The 17,733-nt window shown below is 40.3% G+C and overlaps 1 protein-coding gene across 1 annotated transcript in view; it reads right to left on the reverse strand.

The window, feature by feature from the left end:
- Positions 1–2,695: 2,695 nt before the first annotated feature.
- The window catches only part of LOC145392498 (glycoprotein-N-acetylgalactosamine 3-beta-galactosyltransferase 1-like), a 15,314-nt gene continuing 276 nt past the window's right edge, over positions 2,696–17,733 (reverse strand). Inside the window, exons 2-8 of the mRNA XM_080266890.1 lie at positions 17,527–17,679; positions 16,227–16,365; positions 15,348–15,460; positions 14,182–14,295; positions 11,847–11,995; positions 11,501–11,665; positions 2,696–2,767 (exon numbers count right to left, since the gene is read on the reverse strand). Coding sequence (XP_080123016.1) covers positions 2,696–2,767; positions 11,501–11,665; positions 11,847–11,995; positions 14,182–14,295; positions 15,348–15,460; positions 16,227–16,365; positions 17,527–17,679 — 905 coding nt within the window. The remainder of the gene's footprint in view (positions 2,768–11,500; positions 11,666–11,846; positions 11,996–14,181; positions 14,296–15,347; positions 15,461–16,226; positions 16,366–17,526; positions 17,680–17,733) is intronic.

The following is a 17,733-nucleotide window of genomic DNA, read 5'->3' on the forward strand; positions in this document are numbered from 1 at the left end:
TGTGATGTGGCGATACTATTGTTGTCAGTCATATGTATACACCCCCCCCCTCTGTCCACCATCCCTCATCTTACCCTCCCATCCAATCAGTAAGCCTGTACAATTATACTGTATACATAGTGAACAAAAAGACTGCGTTTGCTATCATGAATGCTCGCACACATTTGTACTTGCAGGTCCACAGGTGTACGTCAAGCATTCATGATAGCAAACATAGCCTTTTTATTCACTGTGAATATAATTTTATAGGCCTACTGATTCAGTGACCTAATTGTAATGCATGTTTTAAAAGTAGCTAATGCATATGAATAAAACCATATATAATAATGTTCCAGTTAAAAATGCAAATTCAAAGTGTGTAAATTATTCTAAATATAATCTAACACGTTGGACGGAGTGGAGACTGTGTATGCACCCTGATTCCTTTGAGATAATGTAAATTGTAAAAATACCACTGTAGTTATATATTTATCTCTGCAAAATTATCAGTCAATCTGTCAGTCCTCTCCTCTCTCTTCCCTGTCTCCTCTGTATGATGGATTTGGCTAGTAACCAAGGCGACCCATTCTTGCCTCATAACTAAGGTTCGTAGTCTCGTCGGTTGAGTAAGCTCCCTAACACTTTATTTAGCGAATTATGTTGTTTGTTACACCTTATCGTTCTATTCTGTGTTATATAAATCCTTCAAACATCGACATACTCTGCCTAAATAACGTACAAAAGGATTATTAACCACCCATATCCACAAATAAATCACTAAGGAGTTAGAAATACAAGAGATGGAGTTAGTGAGGGAGTATGAGGTGAGGTGTGAAAGGATATGAATTATGATCGAGTATAATATGAAATGAACAGTGCCATGAGAGAAGTGTTGCTCTGATTAGAAATACAGTTACAGGTGATGGAGGTATAGTTCTGTCACTTTACCTTGGCCCAGATTTGCTTCCTTTTGCTCAGTAAAAAGTGAAAAAGACAATGCTACGGCTCTACAGCCTGACCATAGCACCTTTTCGTGACTAGCATCATACTCTAGTGTTAATCTGTGGCTACATTCAAGATGGGGAGATGGCAATTTTAGGCCAGGTTAACGTAAAAAGAGAATAGTGAGGGAGTATGAGAAAGTGTGGAAGTGTTTGAATCTGATCATAGAATTCTAATTTGGAATGGAGTATAGCGTATAGAAATTAGTGCAGTGCATGGTGATAGGAACTGGTGCTGTGCGTGGTGTTAGGAAATTGATGCTTTGCGTGGTTTTAGAGAAGCGACTGTACATACAGGTGCTTCCTGTGCTGTCCTTAACACTTGTCACAGGTGTTCTGCTAATTATTCGGTAGAACCACACTGCCGTGTTGGTAGGCTGGTTGTTTTTACGTAACGCTTAATCTTACATCTTCTTAGTTGTGTTTTGAGGGCTTTAATGACGAGAGAGTGAAAATGTGGCTCATTTTCGCTTGGCACTCGTATATTTCATCTGTTATTGTGTATTTTATGTTTCAGGTTCCCATCCACCGCATGTAAAATAGTGAGAACATGATGATGGTGGTGGTGGTGGTGGTGCTGATGATGATGATGATGATGACATTGATAATATAGGAGTAATTACTTTATTCATGAAGTATACACTTGTCTCATACGTAAAATCTTGAAAACAATATATATATATATATATATATATATATATATATATATATATATATATATATATATATATATATATATAGTTTGCCCACGAAACGTTTAAGATAGAGGACGTGGTTGGCAGAAATTGTGACGGAGAGAAGTTCAGTACTTGTGCCCATGAAGGATGAAATTGGCTCACAAACGGTAGGTCGGAGTGGCGAAAGACAGCGAATTGATACATACCTATGATGAACCTTAAGGCTTAACCTCTTGGCTGCAGGTAGCTGAATAAAATCGTCCGTCGTATACTGGAATAGAATACTAAGTTCTGTTATGCTCGGCCACAGCGGTAATCGTGATACATTTTAACAATAGAGGTATTTTAGTCATGGTTATATCATGGTTATGTTATGGTTATGGTCTTAGTTATGAGGTAGGGATGAGTCTCCTTGGTTACAGGGCAAATTCATCCTTCAGTCTGACTACACTTGGTCATTAACTGAGCTGACAGGTTAGGGATTTTTGTCAGTCGAGGTGAAACGGACTGTAGTGGCGTAGGGTAAATGAGACTAATTTTTAAGCCTTCGAATTGGAGAAGCGTATCCTAATCTGAATTATTTTGTCTGTAAATAGCATATATAGAATAGAAAGTACGTCATGGGATTGAAGGCTCTTAGGGGTAAAAGCAATGAAGACTAACCATTAATATCACTTTGGGAAGTAAAATGCTGTTTATAATTGTGCGAACCCCGTTGGGCGAGGGTTGTGTGGCCGGGAGATAGCGTTAATTGGTACGATAACAAGGACTCCATGGCCTTAAAGACGCCCTCACTTCGTACCACCTGCTTGCCTCAGCCACATACTTCCCACCACCACCATTACACACTTACACACACAGAGGCACGTGAAGCGTTGTTTGGCTACCTGTGTCGCCGCTCTTCCATCTCCGTCACGTGGCGTCCATCATTTGCCGCGTGCAGCATCACCCCCCCCATTTGACCTAGCCATAGCACCAACACCACCACCAACACTCAACCTCGGAGACCACACCCTACAAGTAGTGCACACCACCAAACTACTGGACATAATCATTGACGACAGACTTCTCAGGAACAACCCACACAAATTCAGCCGTCGCTGCAGCTTCCTGCAGAATACACATACTGCGCAATCTGAATAAATTAGGTTTCCCTGCTCAGAACCTTACACCTATGTATACTCTACGTTCATTCTTACCAAGCTGAGGTATGCCTCGCCAGTCTGGTCCTTATTCCACAGCATTAGACAACGAAACAAAATCGAAAAAGTTCAGGCAAAAGTTCAAGCAGTTAATGGCAACAGTGATATTAAATGTTAATACTTCTTATGATATTTACGAGGGGAAGCCTGACCGTCAAAGAGTAAAATATTGTCTCAGTTTTCCCTTTCACATTTATAGACATTTATGTATTTATTTTCCGTTTGACTAATATCAGATAATTTTGTTAAGCTGGGAGAAATCGTGATCGTCAGAAGGTTAAAAGCTCTTATGAATGTACTTAAGCTTTTCATTTAGGCTAATTCCAGACGATTTTGCTCTGCTACGAGGTATCATTTCAACCATAGGGGTAATATCTGCCATCTTATACGGGAGCGATATTTGTCTTCATTCACTTTTTTTTTTTTTTTTTTTAATACGAATGATATTTTACTTTATTGACTTATGTTTATATACGAGAGGGAGATTTTATTTACTTTATTCACTTTTATTTTTTATACGAGAGGAATATTTTACTTTATTGACCTATTTATTTTAAGGGGGATAATTTATTTACCTTATTCACACTTTTATTTTTTTTTTATACGAGAGAAATATTTTACTTTTATTTTTTATTATACGAGTGGAATATTTTACTTCATTCACTCATCTGTCTCATCAAAACTTCCCATGAGTTATATAAAAAGGTATACTTAATTTGCATATTAATGAAGTTACAGTAGACTCCCTCCATATACCGTATTCCCAAATTTTGACACATAGAATAGTTAATAAGGAGAAAAAAAAAAGTCAGCATTTATGAATCTAGAGTATCTTAATTTCCATCAGTCGTAAAAGAAAAGTTATAATAGAATTTGTGTATATAATGATGAGGATTACGTAAGGTGGGGAGGTAGGGGTTGGGGAGAATAAGAGGGAGGGAGAGGGTTGGGGGAGAATAATGGAGGGAGAGATAGAGTTGGGGAGAATATGAGAGAGGAAGAGATAGTGTTGGGGAGAATGTGGGAGGGAGGGATAGGGTTGGGGAGAATATGAGGGTGGGAGGGATAGGGTTGGGGAGAATATGAGGGTGGGAGGGATAGGGTTGGGGAGAATATGAGGGAGGGAGAGATAGAGTTGGGGAGAATATGGGGGAGAGAGAGGTGCGTCTTGGAAGGAGGGGTTGTTACTATGGCATCAAGGGCCTAAACACAGCTCCCTGCCACCTCTCTCCCTCTTCCTTCATTCTTTTAGCAGATACATTTTCAAAATAGATGGTAAGGGACATTTCATTTCTGTGACTCGACTAAAATAATATAGGGAATAAAATCAGAAAAGCATTACCGTAGAAGGGCGCATAGCCGACTGGTTTGAAAAAAATTTACATATATAATAATAATAATAATAATAATGATAATAATATACTGATGATACAAAAATAATTATATAGAATTAAGATTTTTTTATATCCATTTTTTAATTTATTTATGTATATTGTTTTCATCTTCCTCAAATTTTTTCTTATTTTACGGTACAACAACTCACTCTTACCAACATCAGTCCTGCGGCGGTTTTAATAATACACATAAAACGGTTTGCAGTCGTTTAATCATTCGTCACATTTTTATCACGCTTTATTTAACAACAATCAGATCACATCGACACCGCTAAAAATAACGTCATAAAACACAGGTAAAAAAGGTAACACTATTAAGGTGCGTGTTTTTAGAGCGAAGTTTTAATCTCTTCCCCCCGAGGACGTCTTTTGGGTTTGTTCCTGCTACATCCAAACTAGTTCTTTCCAGCGTTGGGAGAACTTTTTTTTTTTTTCTTTTTTCCTTTTTCCTCCTTTTTTTCTGTGTCTGTCAGTCTGTCTGTCTCAGTCTCTGTCTGTCTGTCTGTCTGTCTGTCTGTCTCTCTCTCTCTCTCTCTCTCTCTCTCTCTCTTAAGCTTGGAAAATTAAATACATCCTTCATTTACCCCATCATTACCAGAGGCCTCCCGAAAAACTAAATAAAGTCGTCTGGAGGCAACAGGAATAAAATCAGTAAAACACATCACCCATACAGTTGGAGCGATTAAGCAACAAGTCTTTATTATAACCGATTTATTTTCATCTGTTGGAACTGGCCTACTCATGACGTGAATACTACCTCGTGGTTTATTGAATTTCGAGTGAGATTTAGTCGTAGGGTGGAAGTGAGTCTCCTTGGTTAGTAGTGAAATTAATCCCCTCGTCAGACTGAGCTGCTAGGGGTTCAGTAAAGCCTTAGCTGTGAGGTTGGAATGAGTCTCCTTGGTTAGTAGTCAAATTTATCACCTAGTCAGGCTGAATTGCATGGAGTTACTGACCATTAACAGATGAAAACAAACCATATGTAGTAATTTCCTGCCTCATTACCAGCAGATCATCATCATACGAAAATCTCAACAGACTGAGTTGTGTGTCAGGAAATACAAATATACTAATAATTCATTCACTCGTAATTTTTCACATTGTTTCCATCATCCTTGGTTCTGATCTACTTTTTGTCCTCATATCAGGGAATCACCATTTTGAGCCGATCCTAGGAGGCTCCCAAGCACCTTTACCTTACTAACTTAATATTGTATCTGCTGAGGTGATATTATCCTGTAAGTTATTATTATTATCATTTTTTTTAAGTGCAGGGAAGAAGGAACTAAATGCCAGAAGCCCGCAAGATTGTTCCCTCGAAGAAAAAAAAGCAAGATAACAGAGAGCCAAATTCAAGACCTGTTCATGTATGTAGTCTGTGGCTGCATAAATAGATGAACAACGTAGAAAAGAACAATAAGGTGTAATATCAAGAACAGTAAGGGGTCATATCTTGTCTTGATTATATGCACAATTTAAGTCAATATAAATACGAGATAAAGAACACACAACGAAAAACAAGTGAGAAATAAAATGCAAAGTAAGTCGGTAAAGAAAAAGTGTTAGGGAGCATCATGCATTAACCGACGAGAAGTTAGACTTTTTCCATAAGTGACTGGGTAAAGAGGCAGATGAAGTTACATTAATATCTCTACTTAATTACTTGACGCACAACACATTCTTGACAGTATATCTTTATTATTTATTTATTAACAAGTGTACAGTAACAATAGCATAAAAAATAGTGTAGCGAGTATCACAGATCAAAAAAAAAAAACACACACACACACGGAAAAAAAAAAAAAAGGTAATACTGACCACAGGATTACAAGAATTGCTTAAATACTTGGAAATAGACAGACATAATTACCACGGTGATAGAGGAAGTTTATGTATACTTGATTTTTTACAGATTCTTTTTAGGATATTTTTTTATGTTGGAGTAATAAGTTGTAATGGGTAAGATAATGGATAAGATAACAGTTGTAATGGGTAATATAATAACATTTGTAATGGGTAAGATCATAACAGTTGTACTAGGTAATTTAATAACAGCTGTAATGGGTAAGATAACAGTTGTACTGGGTAAGATAATAATAGTTGTACTAGGTAAGATACTAACAATTGTACTGGGTATGATAATAACAGTTGTACTGGGTATGATAATAACAGGAGTAATAGGTATGGTAATAACAGCTATAATGGGTACGATAATAACATCTGTAATGGGTAACACATTTTCAGATATTCTCTTATATAAAACGATATAGTATTATAAAGTATTTCGCCGATGAAGTTTATAGATATAGACAAAAGTTCTTCAGATTTTCTGCGTCTGTTTCACACTTTGTACATCTCACTCTCTCTCCTCTCTGACGTATCCAATAAAACCATCTATGGCCTGAGACACATACCAAGCCTCACTAAGCTTGGGAATTTTAGCCAGCAGAGGAATGCGATATGTACTATAAAAATGGGTGAAATATTAGACGAACTTTTGCCTCCTCTGTACCAGTTTCCTCCAGTGTATGCACACTGCACAGTATGCATTTGTGTCTGTGTTTGTATGTATATTTTATAGTAGGCGGTTTGCACTTTCCCGACTTGACTGGGGAGCTGCATTACATGTTCTCTGGAAAGACAGCTTTTGGGAACATAATGGTTCTTAGTATAGGCAATGTTCCAATGAATATTGAACTGTCGGCAATCTGTTACGTGGGTCTCGGGTTAAATGAGGCCTTCAAATTAAGTTAATGCCAAACCCACACACACCACAAAATATTCAACGTGCACGACTTTGTGAAAGAATGCAAATTACTGTAAGTACCGAAGTAATATCATATACTGTATATATATATATATATATATATATATATATATATATATATATATATATATATATATATATATATATATATATATATATATATACACAACAGATTCTTTGTATTACTCGTATATACAACAAATTCTTTGTATTAGTATGAACGGAAACATTTCGCAACCTGTTTTATATAATATTCCTGCCACTCCCCAGCAATTTTACTCACCATAGGAAAGATCTCCAGTAGGGAGATTAAATATACCCACGGCCTTCCTTGGTGACACACATGTAACCTTGAGATTAATCTGTGTTTAGTCAAGTAACGTAAGTGTAGACCTGATTAATACTGATGAATGAGGCGAAGAATACGTAGGTATTAGCATTCATAGACTTAACATTCTTACTTTAGTCAAATAACATAACTGTAGACCTCATTAATACTGATGAATAGTCTGGAGAAGTATTTCTGAATGTTGTAAATAATCTGGAGCGTTATTCACAGTCATTCCTGCAGCAGGTGTGCGTCACTGACTCATTTATTTCTGATGAATAGCGTAAATTATCGATTATTCACATTCACACAAAGAACACTGACACTGACCCACACATTATCAATGATTGATATGAATAATAATTAGTTTTTCAGTTACCAGTAGACTACAAGCGATGACTTATACATTATTAATGAATGTGTATAATCCATAGTTATTCATGAATCACATAGGTAGACGAAACACCGACTTATACATTACTGGTGAATATTGTGAATAATATTTTAAGGTTATTCACTTGTACAAAAAAAAAAAAAAAACAGCTATACACGTGATTATGTGAGTAGACAGTTATTCACATTCATACATAAAACGCTGAATGAATGAAATGGGTAATTATAAGTTATTCACATTTATAATTTGACCGACACACGCGATGCTGATAAATGATGGTGATAACTAAAAATAAAAGCTCATTCACCTCGTAACAATCATCATATACTCACAAATTACTAATGCCATAACGTGGATAAGTTACATTTTTACATCAATTAAGGTGCACATAATATTACAGACAAATGATGTTAATAATCATAAAATTATTCACATTAAAGAATTGTCACGAAATCGATCATCTTCCCAGTTATGTCCGACGGTTATTTAACACTAACGAAACCTAACTGACTATTTACGAGAGCTAACCAATGGACTTAACTGGACTATTTACAACTATTTAGCATGTCGGATGGTTCTACTTTTCCAGGATGTATACCCCAAATAGTAAGAGTCTTTAAATTCCTTATTGTACAGTCGCAAACAATTCTCTTGGTCCCTTCCTCCCTCTTCCCCTGTTGTGAATACATCGTGGAAAAACTTGAACGATCCAATTCGACACATCCCATTAAATTAGGTGGGAGTTCCATTTATGTTTCGTCAGTTGTCAATAATCTTCGGACATGGGGGAATACTTGCTTTTCAGGGCCGTATGTTCATGGGTGAAGGAGGTTAGCTTTGCGATTTACTTTGCACACATGTTTGCTCTCTTTTGCGAATTACTTTGCGCACTGCACGGTGGTTTCTTTTGCAGTTTAGTTTTCACACTTCATGTTCTGTTAGCGATTGACTTTGCACACTACATGTTGGTTCTCTGCGATTGACTCTTGCACACTACATGTTGGTTCCCTTAGCGTTTTATTTTGCACACTACGTATTGGTTCTCTGAGATTTTCTTTGCACACTACAGGTTTATTATTTGCGATTTTCTTTTGCACACTACATGTTGGTTCTCTGCGATTTACTTTGGACACTAAGCATTGGTTCTCTTTGCGATTTGCTTTGCACACTACGCGTTGGTTCTCTCAACGATTTACTTTGCACTCTGCACGTTTTTGTCTTAGCGATTTCCTTTGCACATTACGTGTTAGTTCTCATCGATTTACGTTGCACACTATGCATTTTTCTCTTAGCGATTTACCTTGCACACTACGCACTTTGGTAGTATGTTTACCGGTATGTCGTGTATAAGTTAAGAGGGATGTGGGGGGGGGCGTGGGAAGAGGGATTGTAGCTATGAAAGTAGGGTTTGAAATGCCAAGAGGGCCTTTTGACTAGACCACCCCTCACAGGATGCGGCGTCAAGTAATGGACAGAAAGATAGATAGATAGGTAGATAGATGGACAGACAGATATATAGATGCGATTTACATATGCTATTTTTATGCTGTCAGTGCCGAAGTTATATGAGCGAATTCTTTTTTTATGGGATATCTTGGTCCTGACTTGAACGCTCGCCCTCACCTTTTACTTCCTCATAAAGATACTCCTTCAGCCACTCCAGCTGCTCAACGTCACCGGGCTGGAGGACAAGCTTTCTCCTGTGGTTGCTTCATAAGTTAAGCCTCGTACTTTCGCTGACTGAATACTTTATCACAGGTTACTGTATGGCATAGTAATAACTTTTTAAGACTGGCGTAATGGCACGGAAATATCTTGTTGACTTTAACCTTAACTTTATGGCACAATAGTATCCTTTTTTTTTTTTTTTTACACTGACTTCATGGTACTGTAATATATTTTTCGCACAGATTTTATGGCACAGCAATATCTTTGACTATAAGGCACAGCATTATCGTTATGACATTTACTTTATGGCACAATCATACTATGGCACAGTGATAACTTATGGAGCAACTAGATTGATGTTGGCTGGTGTATGATAGAACTTTTTTTTTTCTTTTGCTTTGACTTGTGGCACAGTAATATAATTTATACACTGATATCATGACACAACAGTATGTTTTAGACACTGACAATGGCACATCAAAATATTTTTAATAGTATATCAAAACGGTATCTTTATATATCGGCATTTTTTGCAGATGTGTCATAAGAGAGAGAATATTAACCACTTCACAGAGATAACGGTGATATTATATACATAATTCTTGTTTCACCCTGATCATTTGGCTCAGTTTAAGAGGGACCTGTGCTAGTGAAGGCATAACCAACAATCTCCAGTAACTCTTTCACTTGGAGAGGTTATTTTGAAGCAAAATGAAAAGTTTGGGGTATCAAGAATAAATTATAAAGGGGTCAGAATATTAATGTATGCAGAAAAATACGAAGAAAGAAAAGTGTAAGGGATCCTCCAGAACCCACGAGAATATGGCTCACACACACACACACACACACACACACACACACACACACACACACACACACACACACACACACACACACACACACACACACACACACACACACACACACACACACACACACACACACACACACACACACACAGCGGTATTATAATTTGTACGGGTAATTTTCGGACAGGCTACTCGATGATCACTACAGGAAGGAAGAGCAGTGTTTTACGTATTTGTGTCACTTCTGGCCTTGTGTTTGCTGCCTTTTTGGTGCGTTAAATCCTTCCGTGTAATTTTTTCCTCTTTCTACATGGCCCCTCCCATCGCCTATGCACTGCCGCCCTTTTACATGCAGCTTCCTTTTACGGGTTCACTTCCTCCTTTAACGCGTTGATTTCCTCCCGTTATGCACTGACTTCCTTCTTTTATGCGCTGACTCCCTCGTTTTACGTGATGACTCACTCCCTTTATTTGCTGACTCTCCTTGCACGTATTGACTCGCTGCTTTTACGCGTTCATTCCCTGCTATTATGCGTTGATTCTCTACTTTTATGTGTGGACTCCCTCCTTTTACGCATGACTCCCTTCATCTATGAACATCTTCCCTCCTATGCGCCACTTCCCTCCTCCAGTGCACCGCTTGTCTCCAATGCAACCCTTCCCTTCTCCTACGCACCACTTCCCTCTCTCTTTGTCTCATCTCCCTCCTTCAGCGCGTTGTTGCTTCCATTGGGGGACGGGGCTTTTCCTTGCGCTTCTAGTATCTGAAAAGAGAGTATAAGTAAATATAAGTAAATAACATACCCAACACTCTTGAGGAAGATAAAAGAGTGAGTAATAAAAGTATGGTATATATAAACGATTATCACATCCACCTCCAGAAAGATTAGATTTATGGGAATATAGCGACTCGCTGGCTTAGTACACAGAATAACATTGACTCTGCGGAAAATTTGGGATGAGAGACAATATAACTTTCAATTTCGTTCTTCTTGCTAATCTGTCCTGTGCCGGAGTGGTGTGTGGAATACCCTGCCTTTAATGGAGATATCAAGGAATGGATTCTCGAACAAAATTACGATCGAATCCCTGTCGTAACGTGGATTTGTCTTTGCAGTACAAACGGGAGACATGGAAAGATTCTACGCAGTGTTTTTCTCGTCCTTCCTAGTAAAACGTATAAAAACCAACAGTAGTCTTATTCGTTTTTGTAAGAGGGACCAGAAACATGGGTAGACTCATCTCCTCATATATGTGTATGTATGTATGTATGATACTAACCGGTACTGGTATGCTCTTGGTATCGGGCGGCAGCGGTGCCGGGTATGGGTCGTGGTGTGCGATGCCGTAGGGTCGCAGGTGATATAATAAGTACTCCAACTCGTACATCTTGTGGGTGTCGATGTAGTGAAAGGTGACCGCCGTGTCGGAACAGCAGTCTAAGCCCTGAGCAGAGGTGGGGAGAGAGGAATTTTATCAATCTAATGCATACATATGTGGTATTGCTTATATTATGGTATTAATTAATTACATCATTGTGTTACCATCCATGAAAATTCCCAATAGTCCGGTACTGTTATCCTGTGACCCCGACTGGGATATCATAGTAGGGTGTATCGTGGCTCACCGTATCAGGCTTGTAGTACACGTAGTCCAGGTACCAATTCGGGACGCCGCCAAAGAGGTGTGTGGCGGGGTTGAAGGGGAAGAATCTGCCCCGACCCAGGCTGTCCCGAGAGTCACCTGCCAACACCCCGACATTGTCCAGGCATTTACCTGGCGGAGGGAGAAGGAACTAAGGAAAGAGCTAGATGGAGAAAGGAAAGGATGGAGGAAGGGAAGGAAGGAGACAGGGTGGAAGGGAAGGAGGGAGACAGGGAGGAAGAGGAGGAGGGAGTGGAGTGGAGGCTAGTATACCTGGAATTACCCATGCTGTCCCGAGAGTCACCAGTTAATATTCTCATTTTGTGCAGACATTTACCTGACGGAGGAGGGGGATTAGATTAGGCTAGAGGTACAGGATTGATTCAGCATAGGAGGGGCTGGTTATGGTGAGGGGACTTTAAAGAAATAACTACAATGGGTCTCAGGTCTTCATTTAGCTATATAAAGTTGACTGGCTGAAGCATGACTGATATGCCAAAAATGTCATCGCACTGTAAGAATTAACTAGTTGAAGTGTGTGTGTGTGTGTGTGTGTGTGTGTGTGTGTGTGTGTGTGTGTGCAAGTATGCTGTCGTGCATATAGTTCATACACGTACCATCCCTTTTAACACATTCACACAAACGTACAGTCGTGGTCATAAATAATCACCTTTCCTCTGGTACCCCGTGCCCCATGCAGGCTCCTTAATGCGCGGCAAGTCACATTGGAGTAAGAGGGGCTGAGAGGGAGGGGTCAAAGAGAGAGAAGGGAAGGTGGGTGGGGGGACGAGCGATGGTGCGGGGGTGAGGTGAGGGAGGGGAGGTAGAGGATCGAGAATGAAATGCGAAGTGGTGGGCACATTATTTGTCTATTTTCTTTCATTCAGGGCATGATATAATGGACTTAATATTTGGTATATAATGTTGCATTACACCTTGTATAGCGGCGTCAGATAACAGGCTTCAGAGTGGCGATATCAAGGGTTGTCTGAGAGAAATATTCTGACGTGATAGATCAAACATCAATGCAGAGCCATCGAGACTGTGTAGGACCAGATTGTCGATGTGTGGGAACCAGAGAGAGAGAAGACATGGGCAAGTCTACACCAGCACACCAAGGAATAGTGGGAGTTGTTCAGACGAAACCAGCAAACCATTAACAATGTTTCTTCGATACCACGAAGACAGCAAGAGGTGAGGCAGGAGGCCACTGGCCTACTTACAAAGGTTTTCCTGGTTGCTTTGGCTTGACCAGTATCGGTAAACATTGACACAGATAAATTTTGGGAGTTTGGGTAGGATTTTGTTTAATTTTCCATCTAACAGATTATGAGAGATGTTATTATATCCACCCATGTGCAAAGACATCAAATTTATTTACCTTTTATGCACATTTTTTTACATGATATTGACTGTATAGAGGGAGTGTACCGAGAGGATGATCAGATATACTGAGTTCACAGCCATGTCAAAGGTTGCATATGATTTTTAGTTCCAAAAAATAATTACATGTAAGGGCAGAGGATGTTTGTTACACAAACATTCCGGAAGTCAAAGCCATCTAGATTCCATTCTGCATCCGAAGTCAAAATAAACGGATAAACACAAATGTCTGGCTCCACACTAATGTTTGATATGTCACGTCAGTATATTTCTCTCACGATCCAGTCCTTGATATCGCCACCTATCTCAAGCTTGTTATTTGACGCTGCTATACAAGGTGTAATGCAGCATTATCTGTCGAATATTAACTCCTATATATCCTGCCCTAAATGAAAGAAAATAGACAAATAATGTGAACACCATTTCGCATTTAATTCTCCCTCCCCTACCTACCCTCCATCCCCTCCCTTACCCCACCCCCACATCATCGCTCGTCCCTCCACCCACCTTTCCTTCTCTCTCTGACCCCTTTCTCTCAGCCCCTCATACTCCAGTGCGTCTTGTCGCCCATTAACGAGTCAGCCTGAGGGACGGGGTGCCAGAGGATAGGTGATTATTTGTGACCACGACTGTACGTACATGCACATACTCGCAGTCAGTTGCTAACCCAACTCACTGATTCACACACTCACTCAGCTACCCTTTCTTTCTTCCTTTCTATTTTTCTTTTCTTTTTTCTTGCTTTCCTTCCTTTCTTTCTTTCTTTCTTTTTTTCTCTTTTTTTTCTTTCTCTCTCTTCTTCCTTCTTTTCTTTCTTTCTTTCTCTCTTTCCTTCTCTCTTTCTTTCTCTCCCTTCCTTCCTTCCTTCCCTCTTTCTTTCCTACGTTCCCTCCATCCTCTCTCTCTCTCTCTCTCTCTCTCTCTCTCTCTCTCACCCATCTCGGCGTCTTCAGCACCATGGGGGGAGGACACCTTGCACTTCTTCTCGTCCGTCAGCGCCTCTTCAACAAACTTCTTCAGCGCTCCCCGACTCAGCACGTAACCTCCGCCTGCGTGGGGGTCAAAGGTCACCGATTATGGTGCTGGGGTCATGTCTTGCGGGGTTTAATAGATATATTAAACGAGTAGATTGGTAAATAGATTGATGGATGGAGAGATAGATTGATAGATGATGGATTGGTGGAGGGGTGCATGAATAGATACAAGATACATACATACACACATTCTTTAAGGGAGTGTTTATTGTGAACGTAAATTGAGAGAGAGAGAGAGAGAGAGGGAGGAAAGAAAGACAGCATATGAATGAACACCAGATAAGATTACACATACACCCAAGCGTACACTTCCAATCAGTCTTTCCTTTTACACAGTCTCTAATCAGTGTAATGATCTTATAATGTCTCGCTCTTCTAACCCCTAATATTCAGGTGCGGTGAGAGAGCGGTATAAAATTTCACCTCAGCATGTTAATCCCAAACGCGTTGAGGATTTAGTGACTGAAATGGTTGAACTTTGGTGTGTCTGTAATCTTCTTTCTGTCCTTTTAATTCTACTTTTCTATCCACCCATACTAACCTGTACGTCTGCATACTTACCTAGTGTTGGTTGACTCGTTCACCTGAATCTACCTGTCTGTCTGAATCTACCCTTCTACCCACCTGTATATACTGTACTTATAAATCTGTAGATCTGTCTGCCTCTTTCTCCTTGTGCCCTGCCCCCTCCCCTTGTCCTCTTCCGCCCCTACTCCTTGTCCCCATCTCCCCCTCTCCTCCCCCTTGTCTTCTGTCCCCTCTCCTTGTCTTTTGTTCCCTCCTCCTTTTCCCTTATTCCCCCCTCCACCTTTTCCCCCCCTCCCTTGTCCCTTTCCCCCTCCCTCTTGTCACCTACCCCTTTCCCCTCTGTCCTCTGCCCCTAACCTCTTCACCTTCCCCTCTCCCTTTGCTCTCTGCCCCAACCCTTCTTCTCTTGCCCTCTCTCCCCCTGCTCGCTCCCAGCCTACCTCTTTTCTCCTGCCACTCTCCTACCTCCGCCCCGAGCCCCTCCCACCCTTCCCCTACCCCTCTCTCTTTTTCCCTCCTGGCCCCTCAGCACCCCTCACCTCCACTCATGTATCCCTGCTTGGAGAATTTCTTGAACCTTGATCCGAAGTAGATGGGATATTCTGAATCGTAGGCGGACAACATGTACCGCATATTCTCCATCACCGTGAACCTGACCAGCAAGAAAGAATAGCATAAATAAAGACAGGATTTGTTTTCAGACATTATTCCCTGCATTTTATTTTTATCAGGCCATCACCAGATTATTTTTATCCGCTTAGAAGGGGTGTTAATTATTGATGTGGATGCGAAAGAACTTTGCCACATTCTTCCCTTCGCTGCCGTGACGTCTTTTCATTTTAATTTGAATAACACCACATTATTTAATTCAACTTAAAAGGGACCTCGGGTGGTGAAGTGGCCCTTGAATGCTATATTTAATCATCCAGTTCGAAAAATCTCTTCTAAGTTTAATACGACCGTTTGGATACAGCAAAAAACATTGGACTTCATTGTGTTGACTGTGTTTTATAGTAATCAGTTTTTTTTTTTTTTTTTTTTTTTTTGACATGCGCGTGGTGTGTGGGTCTATCAAAGTAATAATAATGCTCATTTCTTTCCATGTGTGTGTAGTGTGAAAATCAGCCAAGGTTATATTTTTCTTCTTAACCAGGTGTGTGGGTGAGCAGTTGTAATACATAATGTTTTTTTTTTTATTATCAGGTGTGTGTAGTGTGTGAGCGAACCAGCTTAATATTTTTTTTAATGGGTGAACAAGGTAATATTTTTTCTTGTGTGTGTGTGTGTGTGTGTGTGTGTGTGTGAATCAAGGTAATTATTCCATTATCTTTATCAACCAGGTGTGTGTATGGTACGCGGCTGAATCAAGGTAATTACACTTCCTGATTTCTTATTGCCAGGTGCGAGGGCCAACCTACGTGTCGTCATCGGCCTTGAAGAACCAGTCGTAGTCGTTAAAGTGGTGGTCGTACACGTACTTGAAGGCGGCCTTGGTCTTCCCCCACAACAGATTACGACCATCACCCACGCCAAGGTCAATGGCGCCAAGGTTTGTGTCTGTTGAGTAGAGCACGTTTTATTTTATTTTATTTTATTTTTATTTGTTTTATTTTGCTTTATTGCTATTTAATCAGGTTTTTACAGCACTGGTAATGCGTTTTTAATCATTTCTTGTGTGTATATTTGTTGATTCTGGTGTCATACGCTCGTTTGTTGTGCAGTATTGTGTATTATATTTCTCTCTCTCTCTCTCTCTCTCTCTCTCTCTCTCTCATTACGATGTAACACGTGTATTTTCCTATCAAGAGCGTAGGGATCTGGGGCTAGGATGCTCAGTTCAGACATTTAATGCAAAAAAAATGACCAGTCGCTCGATCATGAGTGGCATTATGTGAGCAGTAGACCCCAGTGACCTCTAGGATTTAAACCCTTCAATGACCACATCCACTTGGAACACTTGAACTTACTAGACCACACGACATCTGTTACCTGGTTATATGGATACCACCCAACGTAGTAAGTGGCTTCCATGGTTACAGACGATTTTTTTATTCTATTCAGGAAAGGATTCTGGTCGTGAAGGGTTTGCAAAGAGCTTCCATTTATCTGTTTATTGTGTGTGTGTGTGTGTGTGTGTGTGTGTGTGTGTGTGTGTGTGTGTGAACTATACGATTTACTTTAGTTTAGGAAAGGCCTTTGGCACTGAGGGAGTTAATTACGGGGTTACCGGTTACATACACTCGCGGTCAATAGCACATGCAACAGTAGCAACAACAATAATAATAACTAAAGCAAAGAGACCCGAGGTCACAACACCCCGCCCGCTCCCCAAATTTCGGGTCCCCCACTCCCACCCATACCCCTGCTGGATTTTCACCAAAATCGAACCACTTACTCGGTTCCACATGCCCAACATCTGTGCAAAGTTTGAAGATGATGCGTTCATTGGTGGAAGAGTTAATCGATGCACAATAAACTCCTACGGTCACATACACCCCATACGCGATGAATTGCGGTCAGGGTGAACAATAATGATGATGATGATGATAATGATAGCAGTCGTAGTAGTAGCAGTAGCAGTGGTAGTAGTAGTAGTTGTAGTAGTAGTAGCAGTAGTAGTAGTAGTTGTTGTTGTAGTAGTAATGACAACAGTAATAATAATAACAGTGATAGCAGCAGCAGTACCAACACCCCCCCCCCCACCCTCCGCCACCATACCGTTCTGTGAGCTCATGAAGATCAGCTTGTTGCAGCGTTTGCCCCAGGTCGCCTTGACGTGCATGGCCTTCTTCTCGTGCGTCTCGGGCCGCGTCATCACCCAGCACAGCACCCGCACCTTCGCCGCCACCCGCGCCGCCTCAGCACCCTCGCCTGCAGTTGTAGGAATATATACAGTATCTATGTTTATCTGACTGGCTGTTTATA

This window comes from Coenobita brevimanus, chromosome 22 (genome assembly GCF_032717465.1).
Source record: "Coenobita brevimanus isolate Jiangsu-jjx chromosome 22, ASM3271746v2, whole genome shotgun sequence".
NCBI lineage: Eukaryota > Metazoa > Arthropoda > Malacostraca > Decapoda > Coenobitidae > Coenobita > Coenobita brevimanus.